This window comes from Diplotaxodon limnothrissa, linkage group LG10 (genome assembly GCF_057381915.1).
Source record: "Diplotaxodon limnothrissa isolate DT_005_m linkage group LG10, D_limnothrissa_male_GT1.1, whole genome shotgun sequence".
NCBI classification, from domain to species: domain Eukaryota; kingdom Metazoa; phylum Chordata; class Actinopteri; order Cichliformes; family Cichlidae; genus Diplotaxodon; species Diplotaxodon limnothrissa.
The window spans coordinates 19400278-19416889 of NC_140605.1; the positions used below are offsets into that span (position 1 = coordinate 19400278).

Here is a 16612-nt window from a genome sequence, read left to right on the forward strand (position 1 = left end):
ACACACAGTGTGCACACACACCCACACACCCAAGACAATCAAAAGTCAAGCCAGACAATTACAAAACTGAACACAAAGAAGCCAAATTTGCTGAAGCCAAACTCGGCTCTGACGTATTTCATTATATAATTATTCTCTAACAATTCCAAAATGTGCTTTTTAATAAAAGACGGCCAAAAGAATGAGCTCAGGCCTCAACTACACATCTGTTGTGGTGCTGTACCAGTACAGGCCTGTCCATCAGCTTTACTTCAGACTCGTCCTCCACGCTGGACAGTGGTGAACATGAGGTGTTAGATTTGTATTGTTGATTGTCATTTATGCTTAGAAATATTTACTTATATATGCTTAGAGTTTTGTAATTAGTTGTAGATTGGTAGAGGTTTTGATCCTTGATAGTCTGCAAACTTTGTGTGTATTAGACAGCACTTTGGGAGCATGAGAGGTCATACCGTGTCTTATTGTTTTATGGTAGGATTAACGTAGTTGCGTCTGTTCTAGTCTAAGTGCTCTTTGTTTAGATGAACTGCAGGACTTCCTCACCGTGTTATCTAGGATGAACCATCTAGGGTGAGGGGGAGGCTACCCTCTTCCTGACCAAGGATGTTTGACCCTTTGATCAGCAGTCCACACACACACACACACACACACACACACACACACACACAGGCAAGGTACTCTTTGTGTGTATGTAGACGTCATATGTTAATGAACTTATGCATATTCATGTAACCTCAATAAAAGAACAGTGGTACGGGAGAACGGACGAGAGCAACTGGGGTCAAGCGAAGGAACGGTGCCTGTCCGGTTCTCTCCCGTGCACGAGAAACATGAAGAAGCTTGCCAGCACTTTGGGAGCATGAGAGGTCATACCGTGTCTTATTGTTTTATGGTAGGATTAACGTAGTTGCGTCTGTTCTAGTCTAAGTGCTCTTTGTTTAGATGAACTGCAGGACTTCCTCACCGTGTTATCTAGGATGAACCATCTAGGGTGAGGGGGAGGCTACCCTCTTCCTGACCAAGGATGTTTGACCCTTTGATCAGCAGTCCACACACACACACACACACACACACACACACACACACACAGGCAAGGTACTCTTTGTGTGTATGTAGACGTCATATGTTAATGAACTTATGCATATTCATGTAACCTCAATAAAAGAACAGTGGTACGGGAGAACGGACGAGAGCAACTGGGGTCAAGCGAAGGAACGGTGCCTGTCCGGTTCTCTCCCGTGCACGAGAAACATGAAGAAGCTTGCCTACTTGTGTCTTGCTTTGCAGTGTAATTATATTGTCTTCAACGTTCCAGCGGATGGGTTCAAGCTACAAACCTATCATGAGGCGTTTGAAGTAAAACAAAAACAGCGGTAAGAGAGAAGCAGTTGTCAGAAGCTCGTGCTTTGGAAATAAAACCTTGAAAGACAACCAATTGAAGTTTGTGCTGGTGTTGATCATTTTAGATTCAAATCAAGTCAGTTTTGGCCAGTTCTTTTTTTTACATAAACCATGTTTTCAAGTCATCTCCTTCTGTCCTTTGCATTATTTGCATGCCTTTAGGGGATTTAATACATTAATACTTTATCTCTCATAGCTTCAATTTATCTGATGACTTCTGTTTTGGTGCATGCCATCATCCTGGAGGAGATTTTCTTGGATGCTATTAGATACAGTGGGGCAAAAAAGTATTTAGTCAGCCACCGATTGTGCAAGTTCCCCCACTTAAAATGATGACAGAGGTCAGTAATTTGCACCAGAGGTACACTTCAACTGTGAGAGACAGAATGTGAAAAAAAAAGCCATGAATCCACATGGTAGGATTTGTAAAGAATTTATTCGTAAATTAGGGTGGAAAATAAGTATTTGGTCACCTCAAACAAGGAAAATCTCTGGCTCTCACAGACCTGTAACGTCTTCTGTAAGAAGCTTTTCTGTCCCCCACTCGTTACCTGTATGAATAGCACCTGTTTGAACTCATCATCTGTATAAAAGACACCTGTCCACAGCCTCAAACAGTCAGACTCCAAACTCCGCCATGGCCAAGACCAAAGAGCTTTCGAAGGACACCAGGAAAAGTAATCTACAATAGGCAAGCAGCTTGGTGTGAAAAAATCAACTGTGGGAGCAATCATCAGAAAATGGAAGACATACAAGACCACTGATAATCTCCCACGATCTGGGGCTCCACGCAAGATCTCATCCCGTGGGGTCAAAATGATCATGAGAACGGTGAGCAAAGATCCCAGAACCACACGGGGGGACCTGGTGAATGACCTGCAGAGAGCTGGGACCCAAAGTAACAAAGGTCACCATCAGTAACACACTACAACGGCAGGGAATCAAATCCCGCAGTGCCAGACGTGTTCCGCTGCTGAAGCCAGTGCATGTCCAGGCCCGTCTGAAGTTTGCCAGAGAGCACATGGATGATACAGCAGAGGATTGGGAGAATGTCATGTGGTCAGATGAAACCAAAGTAGAACTTTTTGGTATAAACTCAACTCGTCGTGTTTGGAGGAAGAAGAATACTGAGTTGAACCCAAGAACACCATACCTACTGTGAAGCATGGGGGTGGAAACATCATGCTATGGGGCTGTTTTTCTGCCAAGGGGACAGGACGACTGATCCGTGTTAAGGACAGAATGAATGGGGCCATGTATCGTGAGATTTTGAGCCAAAACCTCCTTCCATCAGTGAGAACTTTGAAGATGAAACGAGGCTGGGTCTTCCAACATGACAATGATCCAAAACACACCGCCCGGGCAACAAAGGAGTGGCTCCGTAAGAAGCATTTGAAAGTCCTGGAGTGGCCTAGCCAGTCTCCAGACCTCAACCCCATAGAAAATCTGTGGCGGGAGTTGAAAGTCCGTGTTGCTCGGCGACAGCCCCAAAACATCACTGCTCTCGAGAAGATCTGCATGGAGGAATGGGCCAAAATACCAGCTACTGTGTGTGCAAACCTGGTAAAGACCTATAGTAAACGTTTGACCGCTGTTATTGCCATGAAAGGTTATGTTACAAAGTATTGAGTTGTATTTTTCTTATTGACCAAATACTTATTTTCCACCCTGATTTACGAATAAATTCTTTACAAATCCTGCCATGTGGATTCATGGATTTTTTTTTCACATTCTGTCTCTCACAGTTGAAGTGTACCTCTGGTGCAAATTACTGACCTCTGTCATCATTTTAGGTGGGGGAACTTGCACAATCGGTGGCTGACTAAATACTTTTTTGCCCCACTGTAACTAATGGATGTGTGAGCAAGCTAGAAAGACCTAATCAAAAGACTTAACTTTGAGACGTAAAGAAGGGCAACTAGAACCCAAAAATATAAGCTGGAGTTACATTTAAAAACATCTAAAAACTACATACGCAACAACGTTTATGAAAAAAACTTGTGGTATTAAGTTAACCAGAAATGCCTTCCTTACACACAAAATGTACTCAAAATTTAACAATTTTTACCTTGGAAACCAATTACAAAACCACTATTTAAGTCATTTTTTTACTCTATTTAGTAATATTTACATAACAAGTCATCCACCACTACACATATGGATTTGTTTATTAGTAAACAAATCGAGGAAAGTAATTAATAAATGTCTCACTGTAGCTGCCATTAGGTTAGGTATTAGTGGCCGATATCCAACTCCCGATTCCAGTCTAACTACAATGAAATAATATTAAGCTTTCAAAATTATAACTGCACGTACACGAAATGTTTAAGTGTCGGTTATGATAAAGTTACAAAAATATAAAAACCCAGATAATGATCTCATGAATGTCAAATTCACTCACACACACAAACTATTTCCAATCAAAAGGTCATATCAACACAAAATCCATTCTCAAATATCACAGAGCCATGCCAGCATGCACGCTCTCTTTGCCAAGAAGGCCTCACACTTGAAATAAGAGAGTAAACACACGGAAAGATTAGGATTTTTAGAAAAGAAAAAAAGAAAGACTGCAGTGACTAAAATTATGTCATGGGAGGAATAACTCCTGGCAGGAGTCAGCAGTGACATTCAAATACAGACATCTCATGAATCATTTGTAGCAGCTTTGGAGATAAACATTTCAGTGCAATTCCAGTTCCTTAGGCAAGCAACAAAATCACATTTTAGGTACCCATCCATCCATCCATCTGACTATCTATGCACACACACACACACACACACACACACACACACACACACACACACACTCTCACAAATCGATGTCTGTATGATTCTTGTCAGCAATGCCAGATTTTTCATTTAGGTCACTGTGCAACTGGGAATGAAACAATTTCCATGCGTGACCCCCACGGTACAATGCACAGGGTGAGACTCAGCCATCTATTGAATCCATACATTAACTTGATTATAAGAGCCTCCATCTCTGCACTCAGATAACATAATCCAACCCTTACCCTGAGCTGACCGCATTCAGAGCTTGAATGTGGCGAGTGCAGGGTAAGGGGTCAGTGGATATAGAGGGGTGGGTTGGTGAGGCACAGGGGCTTTTGGAGGTTAGTACAGTGAGTCACCAACACTGTCAGATATTGGCTTCAAAATGATTTCTTGTACCTCTCTCCTCGAGGGTTTCCGAGTGTGAAAGTGCCTGAAGGAGGGGTGAGGATAAACCATGACATAGTGCTACAGGATCATGGTTGTCCTGCTGGTATCAGAAACGAACATTTCTACATGTGGTTACGTCTTATTTGAATAACTGGTTTGTGTCATTTTACTCATAAATACCAAAAACTTATAAATGTCAATTATAACATAAATGTTTTTTTTCTCTCCAATATTTATTTGTACAACTAGTCAGAGTTAATTTAATTCAACCAGTACATGCCAGTGCTTCAGTATTGTTTACTTCATGATGTTAGTTGTTGGCTGGTTACTAGGCAACATCTTGATGTCATAATATATCATGGATTATTTAAGTTTTGGGGATAATTAATGAGATGACACTGTTATGGAATTAAAATGATACAACACAAGATGTTACAGGTGCATAAACGCTACAAACAGGTCTCTTTAGCCTATTGGGAAATGGTTGCTAGGCAACATGATGACGTTTCTTCAGTGCCTGAACTTAATTTCATTATAAAAGAAATGTGTAAACTTTACAATTCCTCCAAATTGCATTAAGCTGCAGGATCATCTTCTCTCCCTGAAACAATTGAAAATAAAGTGCTCTTTAACTATAAATAATTAATTGTAAACAGTTAGTTATAAATAATTCACTGGAAATGAGCCGCTCTACAGCCACCTTTATGTGACATATTTTACCTTCCCAAACAAAAGCAATTGCAACAGATTTATATAACAATGTCAGGTTTTTAAATCATTTCCCAGCATGTTTACGGGACATTGGTGCTTTTCTCCTTGTAATTGCATTGATGCTTTGCTCATACTGAGGCTGCTAGCTAGTTCTGTGTTCCTTCTAGCTTTAGCTTTGACCATTTTCCCTTTGCTAGCTTCTTTAAAGTGTTCATATATAGTTGTGTGAAGGTGATTTGAGTGACTGGGTTTATTGTTAGGAGTATTTTCATGACGGTGGTCCTCCCATGGTTTACTTTGGCAAACTTTACGAGGCGCTTCAATGCTAATTACATGTTGTGTGGCTGTGAGTGTTTGTCTGAAACCAAATTTCTGCTGAAAAATAAATAAATAAAATGGCACACCCAGCTTAGTTGAAAACTGGCTTTTATTTTCTCAGGTTAAAACAAATGAGTGATTTTTTTAATGCATTTTCTACACATATTTGATTTAAGTCACAAAACAGTTTTTTTTTCTTTTTATATGCTTTGTAAAAGGTCTTATGACAGCACAGCTTTTTTTAAATGTGATAATTTAGCACTTTACCATCACAAACACTACTCCACATGCTGTTAAGAGTTTCAGTGGATTTTGAGCCTTTTGTGACATGGTTTATTTTTCCTCAATTACTATGAAATAGGTTTAGGAATGTCACACAGATGCTTCTAGCTAAGGGCAGGATGGGCTTTACAAACATCTTGTTCTCCATCAATCATTAGATCTTTTCTTCCATCCTATGGAGAAATACCGAAACATCAGCACCTTTTCAACTTTTGGTTGGTGGGCAAATACAGAGGTCAGGCAAAACAGGCCACACTGTCATGAAGCGTTTCCAAAGGTGTTCAATTAAGTCTGTTAAATTCAAAGATGTACTAGGTTTTGCATCTTTTCTGACTGGCTGCTGGGCACCGAGAGTGAGCCTGCCACTGTCTTTGTGTTTTAACTTTTTAATTAGATGTGTGCTATATATATTATCTGTAATATTCTTGTGTACTTGTATGGAATAACTGCCTCAAATGAGCAGCATAACAACAAAAATAAGCTCTTTATCTAATGAGCAGTCTAAGAAAAGCCATTATTTATACTTACATGTAAACTGGAGGAGTAGACTTTCAGTGAAGCGATGACATTTTTTTTTTTAACTTTACCCACTGACTATATTTTATCCTGCTTTTAATGCAAATACTGCAAGAGCATTGATTATAGCAGCATTTGTGATCTAACACACATATACACCCTGATATGCTTCAGAGGGTTTGTTTTGCATGTGCTTACAGTTTCTCTGTTCCAGAGAATAAATGGAGTGAGGCTGATTTTTGCAGTAACTGCTGTTTTTGAGGCTGAGGTTATTATAGTTAACTAAAACTAACTGAAATGATTTTTTGAATTTGGAAAAACACAAAAAAAAAATCCTTAGTTTTAGTTTTTATTAGTTTGGTAAAAATGTTACAACCTGTCTGATGAGGCACTGATTTCAAGACATTCTGTGTTTTTATTGCAATACCTAAATTTTGACTCTGACACTGATGACTAATAAAACCTCATCTAAAATAAGGAAATCAACAGGAAAATCAACTCTGGATTAAAAGCAAAAATTCAGAAACCAAACTGATTTAAAAACAACCAGTCAAAATGAAATCTAATATATGTATAGCTGGTTTTTGGGTCATTGCAATTATTTTGTTAGAGCTACAAACGAAAAAACTAAATACAAAACAAGGAAAAAACAAAAACAAAAAAACAGGTCGACAGGTTACTAGTCGGCTACTATAATTTCCGGTATTGGCTTTTCCACGTTTCCACCTAATACAGTATTTCTAGCTGCCCACGCTAACATAGATGACTAGAAAGGTGCTAGATCCAAACATCAGTCAATAAACTTTTGTACCAGATGGTTACTAGATGTAAAACAAAGTAAGTTCTTACACATTCCCACCCAGAAGAACAGGCTTCAATGGCCCTGGCTTAATACAGACTAGTTGAACTCTGCTACAGGTGATGTAGCAGTCCTCTCACTATAAACGACTTCAAACCCGGCATATAGGCTTGCACAGGAAACAACACTGCAGCAACCGTCTTTGTGTTTGTCGTCGTGTTGGCACATTTACAACTGACACCACAGCCAAAGCTGCCGCAAAATGATTCTCCTCGTAAGTCCAGTTGATCCTACACCTCAATGGACACAGAACAGCTGATTAAGAGGGTCGATCGTGTAAATATACGCTCCACGTAGCACCTACTCCAAGCACCTGCACTGGAAAGACCCCACATGTAAGATTTGTCATGGCCCGAACTGCTTTCTTATCAGTTGTCGACACTACTGACTGATATCCAGCCCACCTACACAATGTTATTGCCAAATAAGGACACTACAGTAGATTATGATACTGTTCTTATTTCCCTTGATGATATGAACCATGGCTCACACTCCTAACTTCATTTTGTGAGCCAAAACCAGCGCTGCTACGCTAACGGCATCACCTCCACAAAAAAGGAAGACACACACAAAAAAAAGCATACAGTGTCACTGTGGCCTGGGTAACTAGTGTTCTTATTCTTACTTAGGAAAAAAACAACAAGTTTTAAGTCTAATATATATACACTATTTCAAGTCTATGTCATGTGGTGGCCATGTCGTCCTGATATGTTCTTCACTCACTGTGTAACAGGGTGGAAAGCAAAAAGCAGACAATGATTTGCTGTGATGCAGAGCAGAACTACTAACCAGTGTAATGTGGTGTTAAATGACAACTTCTGACACCGTTTTCAGGCTGTAGGGGATGCACGAACATACCTCAGAGATCCTAGATATCTAATATAGAATACTAAAATTACACACACACACACTACAAACTTGGCTATAATCAACCGTCGGCCACTGCAATATGCAGCATGATGAATAGGTACACAGTTAGCTATACTTCCAGTAAGGCAAGTGTGTGTGTGTTTAGAGCCAAGGGAGTGAGGCGAAGTAGGCCAGCATGAATATAAAATCACCCCTGCCAGGGAATGATGTGGGCTACAAAAAGGAAGAGAGCAGAGAGTGTGTGTGTGTGTGTGTGTGTGTGTGTGTGTGTGTGTGTGTGTGTGTGTGTGTGTGTGTGTGTGTGTTGCCAGAGAAAATGTGCAGATGAAGGTGTAGGAAACTAAAGCAGGGGTTCTGTAGGAACACTCATTTCTCCTCTTTCTGGGATGTTGGGGGCGCACCCTCGCCGGCACACAAAAACCAGGTAAATCAAACAAAGCAGCTTGTTATAATTTTGGAGATTACTGCATTGTCATTGTGCCAGATGTAAATGCACGCACACACACGCATACACCGATGCAAAACAAACAAGATTCTCAACAGTGTTTTTGATCCAAATGTTTTGTATTAAGATGACATAGGAATTATATTGTTATGGCCCCTCCCATCTCACTACAATCACACGCAGACAATGCACACTTTTGGGGGAGAAAAAAAAAACACACACACACACACACAAAAAAAAAAAACACAATAGAGGCAGACACAAAAGCATGAAGCAGCCAGACACACAGACACAATGGTGTTGAAGCAAGGAGCACAGCAGAGGACAACCAGAACAATCGAGAACATATGCTTCCTGGAGCTCTTAATGTGAAGCTGTGAAAATGAATTATGCATTAGGCCAGAGAAAAAAAGCTGATATTAAATTAATCAATTAATATTTTATATCTTAAGGAATTTAAGAGAAATCTCAAAGTCCAGCTGGTTACACTTTTACAAATGCAAAGGGACGAGTTGGTTATCTTTGGTTAAGTACTTTACACAGTATTAATATGCGGACCTTACTTCTATTCACGGATACTTTTGATGCAGCGAATTACTAACAGGGCTGAGTGTTTCAGGTTTCAGGTCACATTTACGCCTAAACTAATAACACACAAACAGCTGCCCTTTTAATGTCTTTATTGAAAACCTTGGGTCGTCAATCACAGCGCAGACTGGAAAAAGTAACTGAACCTCTGTGCTAATGACTTTGCTAATGATGCGAATCATGTGTTGAATCACATTTTAGATTTGCTGAAGTGTACTCAGTGTTCAGTCCTTAACCTAACAAATCTCATATTAGCATATTGAGGCATTAAAAAAAATCAATAAAAGTTGAATTATTTATGAGTGGTAATTATAACAAATTCAATCAAAAAATTATCAAGATTGATAATGGAGCCTTAAAGCATACAGCAAACACAGAAGGTGACTGTTCGGTTCAAAAGCGATTACATTTTCAGCTCGATAATTGCCAACAAGCATGTGCTTCCCTTATGCAATTCATTCATAATTCATAAAACCTGCTCTTGCTTAATTAAGACCCCTATGCCGATGGTGTTTTAAAGAAATCAAACTCTAGACTTAAAATCCCCTCTATGACAATTTATAGCATTGCAGGTAAAAGCCAGGCCTGAGCGCCTTATGTCATCTCCTTATTGCACTTCTCTTCCATCTGCAGTTGCATTTACAAAAACCTAGCAACAGTAGGTAAGAGGTGATGACAGGACAACACAAAGTCTCCCTCCAGACCTTCTAATGCTCAAAGACGAGAAGACGGAGAAAGTATTCCGAGAATAAGAACCAGTGAGGGGTGGCGCTGCAGACAGCTCCATTACCTAATCATAAAAGGGATCATCTACATTCATCCAACGGCCGCTTCACCCAGCCAGGGAGCCAAAGAGCGAGACAAGATTACACCAGTGGGTAAGGGGAAGTGGATGTGCTTAGAGGAGATGAACAATCTAGAGGGATGGAGGAAGTGACAGAGAAGCCACTTCCTCCCTCCTCCCCACCAAACCTCTGCCCCTTGTTTTCTTCCCATTCTCAGAAGACACGCTCACCCAAATCTTACACGGCTTATCCTTGGAAAAACCCCACATCTGGAAATAGCTGCTAACAAAGGATGAGAAGGAATTTAGAGAAGCGAAGCAGAATTTAGGAGCCTTAAGACAGAGAGGTGAACGTTTTTAGCCCGGATGCCTAATACACACGCATACAAATCAGTCTGGTTTGAGTTTAGCGCAAATCGTGTTTTAATTCAAGCTAAAAAGGCTGAAAAAGAAATGATAATGAAAGCGGGCCTCAGCATTATGCCTTAAAAGAGATTCTTTGGTTCAGAAGCAGATCATTCTGGAGGAGCTTGGTAATAAGAGGATTTGGGAGCAACAAGGTTTGTAGTTTAATGGACAACCTGGCATTTATACTTCTAATTGGGTATTTTCCTTCCCCAGAAATTTGCAACACTATGAAAAGAGTTTGTAGATTTGTCCGGACTGCGGGAGAATCTGAGAGGTGCAGATCTCGGCTCTGGAAGAACGCTAGCCATGCTAACAAAGTAGTACAAGTTAATTCCACGCTGTGACAAGTGATCGATGAAGAAAAATGGCCAATTAAAAGTTTAAATGTGAGCGAAGTCTCACATTTTCCCTGGTTTATGGGACTCCCAACTACATTTCCCTGCTGTACCCAAAAGAGCAGAGGAAAGAGGAGAACAGTGATACCCACAGCATGATGAGGCTCCGCAGGGGGGCTGGAACTCATCAGACCCCCACAGAACATCATACAGCTGGACCTATGTTACACTCAAGAATAAAAGAGCACCTGAAGGACAATCACAAACTGAACCGCTCTGAATCCTTTTCATCATTTCTCACCCTTTAGTTCACCATCTTTCTCCTTCAACCGCATTTTGTTCTTTTCTTTTTTAAAGTACAAGATGAGCATCCTTCCACATCATCGTTTTCTTCCTGGCTTTCATGCTCCCTGTCAGGACAACCCAGCTGTGTGATAGATAGCAAAGTCATCCATGACCTTGCAGCAGAAGCCACACCTTCTGTCCTCTAGCTCTTCCTTACATAGGGGTGTGTGTGTGTGTATATATATATATATATATATATATATATAGTATACTCATTTAGGGAAACAAAATAAGAGAGCGTTCATGCAGTGTTTTTGTCCAGCACTGTTTACATCGTTAGCTAACGCTGCTTACTGCCTGTGGACCCTAGGCACAAACTGGCAACCGTAAGCTTCTCTGCAGCTTTACAGCAGCTAATCTTTCCCAAAAATAACCACCTCAATATCATCTTGCAGAAGATGGGAAAACAGTTTTTGAAAAAACAAAGTGGAGCTGGCAGATTTAAAACATATGTGTGCATATCAGACAATATACATACCAATACTTATATTATATGACAGTCCAATATGGGCCAGCAGTACTGAACGGTTAAAAAAAAAAACAACTTTCAATCAGATCTTTGTCTTTGTGTCTTTAAAACTACTCACTATACTCAAAAGTTCATTTAAACCACGCTAGCAAGAGAGCACATGATTTAAATGACTGTTCAAGTCTGTTAGCTGATGCTTGTTAATACGCTCATCTCCACGGTTGTGCGAGCACCAGATGACGCATTGTTATTCCACCGCGAGGCCATGCAAGAAGATCACAGTGCTGCAGGGAAATAGTTAACCTATGCCCTAGGTATGCAGCCACGGGGCACCCTTGAAAAACGGTTCATTTAAACTGAGTTTTGTGCTGATGTCTCAAACCACCTCAGGGCAAAGTACAATGGCACAAAATGCATCTTGAAAATGGGTGACCTATTCCTTTACAAATCCATGAAGCATAAATCAGCATGCCAGAGTCGCAGCGCACCAGACAGAGATTCAAAGACACAGAGCGAGTCTCTGTGATGCATTTGTTCCTCCATTTATAACCTCGATGAATGGATTGAAGTGTGCCTGCATTCACCTCGGTGTATTTTTATAATCAGGATGTGTCTGACTTGGTGTGCTGTGCCAAGTCTCGCTCTGCCGGCTGAGGACTCAGGATCAGGTGACCTTGGTGATTGTGGAACGTGTGGACAAGAATAATGAGACGTTTGCTAACAGAGAGTCAGTGGGACCACTGAGGAGGCTCAGGTGGGGATTGACACTGCCAGAAGATATTGCATCTGACCGAGGAGGATGGCAAAGGAGGAAAGGAAAAGCAAAGAAGGTGGCATAAAAACTAAGAGTGAGCCAGAGTGTGTCACCAATCATTTTCTATCCCAGATAAACACGCCGTTTTGATCCCAAAAAAAGCATTACAACTAGATAAAGCCGCCTATAAATAAGCCCAGCTGGTGCTGTACTGAGGCAGAGGGACTGACAGTATTGCCTGTAGATGCATTTGAAATATATGTCTCAGTTCTTCAAACAAAGAATAGATATGACAGTACGGTTCAGACAGATAAGTCACACATCAACACTCTTCTCTCTGTCAACAAAAATTGCTTCTCACCTGGCTTTCTTCCACCAGCATCACAACGTGTCACACAAATAACCAGCGACTGGGTGGAAGAAGTGGCTGAACATTAACTGGAAAGATTTTAGGGTTAAAATCTACAGAACAAACAGTGCAGTGAGGCAAACGAAAGGAAGTTCTTGGAAGGGGAAAACTCAACTGTGAAATGGGCCCAATCAAACAGACTGAAGTATCCCATCGTGGAGAGGGCTGCCCATAAGAGTGGTGCCTAAACTTTAAATTACTGCAACACCAGCTGAATATTTCCAGGTCAGCTGAAGAGATCTGGGTTCCCAGTTTTACTTGGGACCTAAAAATGTAAAACTACTCAGTAATTCTTAAGGATAGAAAAAAAAAAAGCAAAAGATTAAATGAACGTCTGAAAAAATAAATCTGCTTACTGCTCCCCTCCCCTATTAATCATCTTATGATCCCTCGGAAAGGGCCTCAACTCCCAGACTGAGAACCATTGATCTGTAAAATCTACATTAGGCGGTTTGATGTACATCTACTTACCTACAGACAGGTGACAAATTTAAGAGAAAGACTGAATAAATTAGAACACAAACACATCCATCATAGATGCCTCCACATAGGGCTCAGCGAGGTATGAAAATCACATGCTATGGACTTAACAATTGCCAGATTTCAAGTCAATCTTAACCCCAATGGGAGATACAATAAGTAAAAAAGTAACTCATCGCCTGTTCTGTACTTTAAGATATATTAAGCACATAAACAGGAGACTGACAAAGGCAGCTAGAGAGAGAGGGAGAGCAAAGAAACGCTGTGGAAGAGTGCTGTGTGAGAAGTCCGGAAGTGCAGAGCAACACCAGGTGGTGGAGCGTCTGGATGCAGGCAATCAAAGACCGGTGTTGCCTTGACAACTGTGATGCCTTGTTGATGATAATCGCTGAGCACCTTGCTGTCAGCACCCCCCCACACCTAGTGAAGGTCTATTAGTCTATGTGTGTGGACTTATTAAAAGATTAAGAATAAACAAGGGCAGCACTGAAGTGTTCGGGCTCAAAGTTGATTTCTCAACTGTTCTTCTCTTTCTTTCTACACAGTTTCATGTCGCCGTACAGACCAAGGAGCATATCTGATACAGCAGACAGGCCCATCTGTTCACTCCAGCCGCAGTGGGATCTGATCAATAAAGCCCCGGTGGAGGAGAATGTGGCTGCTGTGGTCTCCCACACTGATTGGAATAATGGATCAGCTTTTGGGTCACAGTGGACTCATTGTACCAGCAGCATGACCACTGAGGTTTCCTGCCTCCACACCTCTTTGTTTCAACTCTTTTAATTAAGGAGCTGGGCAGCCGAATTCCCTAACAGGCTTAGCTATTGGCAGCCTTGCAACCAGAACTGATTGTTCAATTCAGGATTTAGCAAGTAAAGCTTTGTATGACCAACACACGCTGCTTTAATTTGTCAGCGTGTCGGGCCTAATGCAACACTTGCAAATAAACATTAAGGCCTTAAAAGCGGGTTATTTACAGAAAATGATGCAGAGTGCATTTCAGCTGAATGCTCTGATGGGCTTTCACTGATCTGATGTGGACCAGTCCTGTCCTCTTCCGCTGCATCAGCTGGTGATTTTCTGAGCACATAGCCACTGCAGCATCCTACCACCTCCTCCTCCTCCACTCTCTCTTCTCCTCCCCCACCCTCCCTCAACCCCTCTCCACCTGCTTTTAAATGCATGGCGCTGCCCTGCCAACCTAGTCTATGCAGGCAGCATCACTCCTCTCAGTCCCTCCAGAGTGAAGGAGGAGGCTGTGGAACAGGATGGATGGTTATCAGCTTGTGCAACCCGGGGGGTTGTAAAAGAAGGAGACAAGATTGGAGTGAGCCAGCGAAAGCCCCTCTGCACTTCCCCGTAGTACCAATAATCGATTGGGGAGATGAGAGGCGACCTGAATCAGAATGGCTCACCACAGTCTGACTGAGATCAAACTGGTTTGGCTCAACTGTAGGCTGTCCTGCTCCAAGCATCCAGTGAGTTAACAGGCCGTCAGACTCGCTGCACTGTAATCGGGTAAAAAATTCATTATCAAGTCATTATTATTCTACCTTCAAAAGAAAATCAATAATGATCAGACCCCCTCCTCCTCTTCTCCATGCTAGATGCATGTAATATCATGCAGCACACGCCATCGCCTGATAGATGAAGGAGGGGGACACAGCCAACGCGCACACGTCCTATACCTCCCCCCAAAAGCATTAGTCTTCCAGACCTACATCGGCTGTACATTTTGCTCATCTGTTTCGTAACAGTACACACCAGTCATGGGAAAAAAAAGAAGAAAAAAAAAACCCAGCTGGATTAAATCCTCTGATCTAGGCCCTGCATCGCCGACACAAGCCTCCGATGGAGGGGTAAAGATGGAAGAGGGGTGGAAACGTATATGTGCTCCAGAAATAATGGCTGCTTGAAGCAGAGTAATATAAACCATTAACAGCTCCAAAGCCACCTATACACAAACGTATATGTGACTCCTTTGGGCTCGGGATGCAGGGCCCTGCCTCCAACAATAGGCCTGTGCATAATTTTGACCCATTCTCATACACACACACATATGTCGATGGTAGCATAATGCTAGTCGGCCTTTGTCCGCGTTGGATCTGTTTGTTTTTGTGCTGCCAGGACGTGCACACATGCATGATTTTGCCCGTTTAGGGACACGAATGGAGTACGTTGTAGGGGTCCTGATGTTGTGCGCAACATTAAAACCACTCGCGGCTTGTTACAATCTGCCTATGCATCACTTCAGGGTACATATCGGGGTCAGGAGAATAGCCTGCATAGACTTTTTCAGTATCCCCCACAGTTTGACTGCGAATGTCTCCGGTTGTTGTAGCTACCGCAAACGGGTCATTTAGTCAACAATGGCCGGTGATTAGACTACCCTCAGAGCCTCGGTGGGGTCACATGCTTCATTCAACTTCTCTGGTCTTAAATATAACACACTATTATTTCTTACAGCGGCCTTGTTTCATCTAAAGGAAATAAAAGAGAAATATCAACCACCTCTCGAACAAACAAATGACATCATCCCCTGAAAGCCACACAACCAGGAGAGAGCGAAGCATCGTAAATAAAACATAGCGGGTTGGGGCGCAGCGACTGTGCTGTGCTCTATGGCTTCCTTTCAGCGTTTTCCAGGACTGCTCGGTCCTGCTCCCACTCACCAGGTTCAGCACCGTCTCCACGATGTCCCTGTTGCTAACCTCCCCGACCTGGATCAGGCCCACCAGCACGGCAAATTTCATCTGGATATTCCTTATCGGAACAGCGGGGTTGATCACCCCAGCCGGGAGGACCATAGAGCCGGCTGCAGACACCATCCTTTCCCCGGTGGTGCCGGAGCCAGAGCCCGCGGCGACCTGCTGCTGCGGTGGCGGCGGCTGCTGCGTGGAGGAGCCCGCCGGAGGATGGGACTCTCGGTCCGTGTCCGTGAGCGAAGAAGCAGAGCCCGGTGGTACTGAAACCGGCTTCTCGCTCGACATTTCCCCTCGGAAACAGGGAGGAGAGGAGCGGTCGCCGCTGTCCCTCACACCTGCTCTACAAGCTCGGGCGTCTGCTGCTGCCACCGAACAAAAACCATCCACTGCGCAGGTGAAACAAGGGGGAGCGGCGTTTGAAAAACTCTGGAAATTCACCCTATCCACCTGAAAATGTGTAGGGACTCATAGGTGTAGGAGAAAAAAATGATGGAAGCTTGACAGGAATGGAAACCTACGCTTCTCTCGCTTTCTCTCCTCCTTCTGTCTCTCCTCTCTCGCTCTCTCTCTCATTGGCAGGTTGCAGTCAGTGCGGTCGTGGAGGAGACAGCGCCATGTTAACGCCCCCTGTCTGCGGTAGCGCGCTTAAGCCGCGCATGCGCAGTGTGGGGATTTCTGGGAGGGTGCTGAAGCGGAATAACATGGAGCCATCCATGCATGGGTTCACACAGAACACAGCACAGTCGAAACAACTGTGTGTTATTGTGA

The 16612-nt window shown here is 42.5% G+C and overlaps 1 protein-coding gene across 3 annotated transcripts in view; it reads right to left on the minus strand.

Moving 5' to 3' along the window:
• Positions 1–16129, minus strand: part of nbeaa (neurobeachin a) — a 100892-nt gene extending 84763 nt beyond the window's left edge. For all 3 annotated transcript variants that reach the window (XM_085363838.1, XM_085363837.1, XM_085363836.1), the window contains exon 1: positions 15812–16129. In XM_085363838.1, the coding sequence (XP_085219964.1) occupies positions 15812–16129 (318 nt within the window). The remainder of the gene's footprint in view (positions 1–15811) is intronic.
• Positions 16130–16612: the final 483 nt, after the last annotated feature.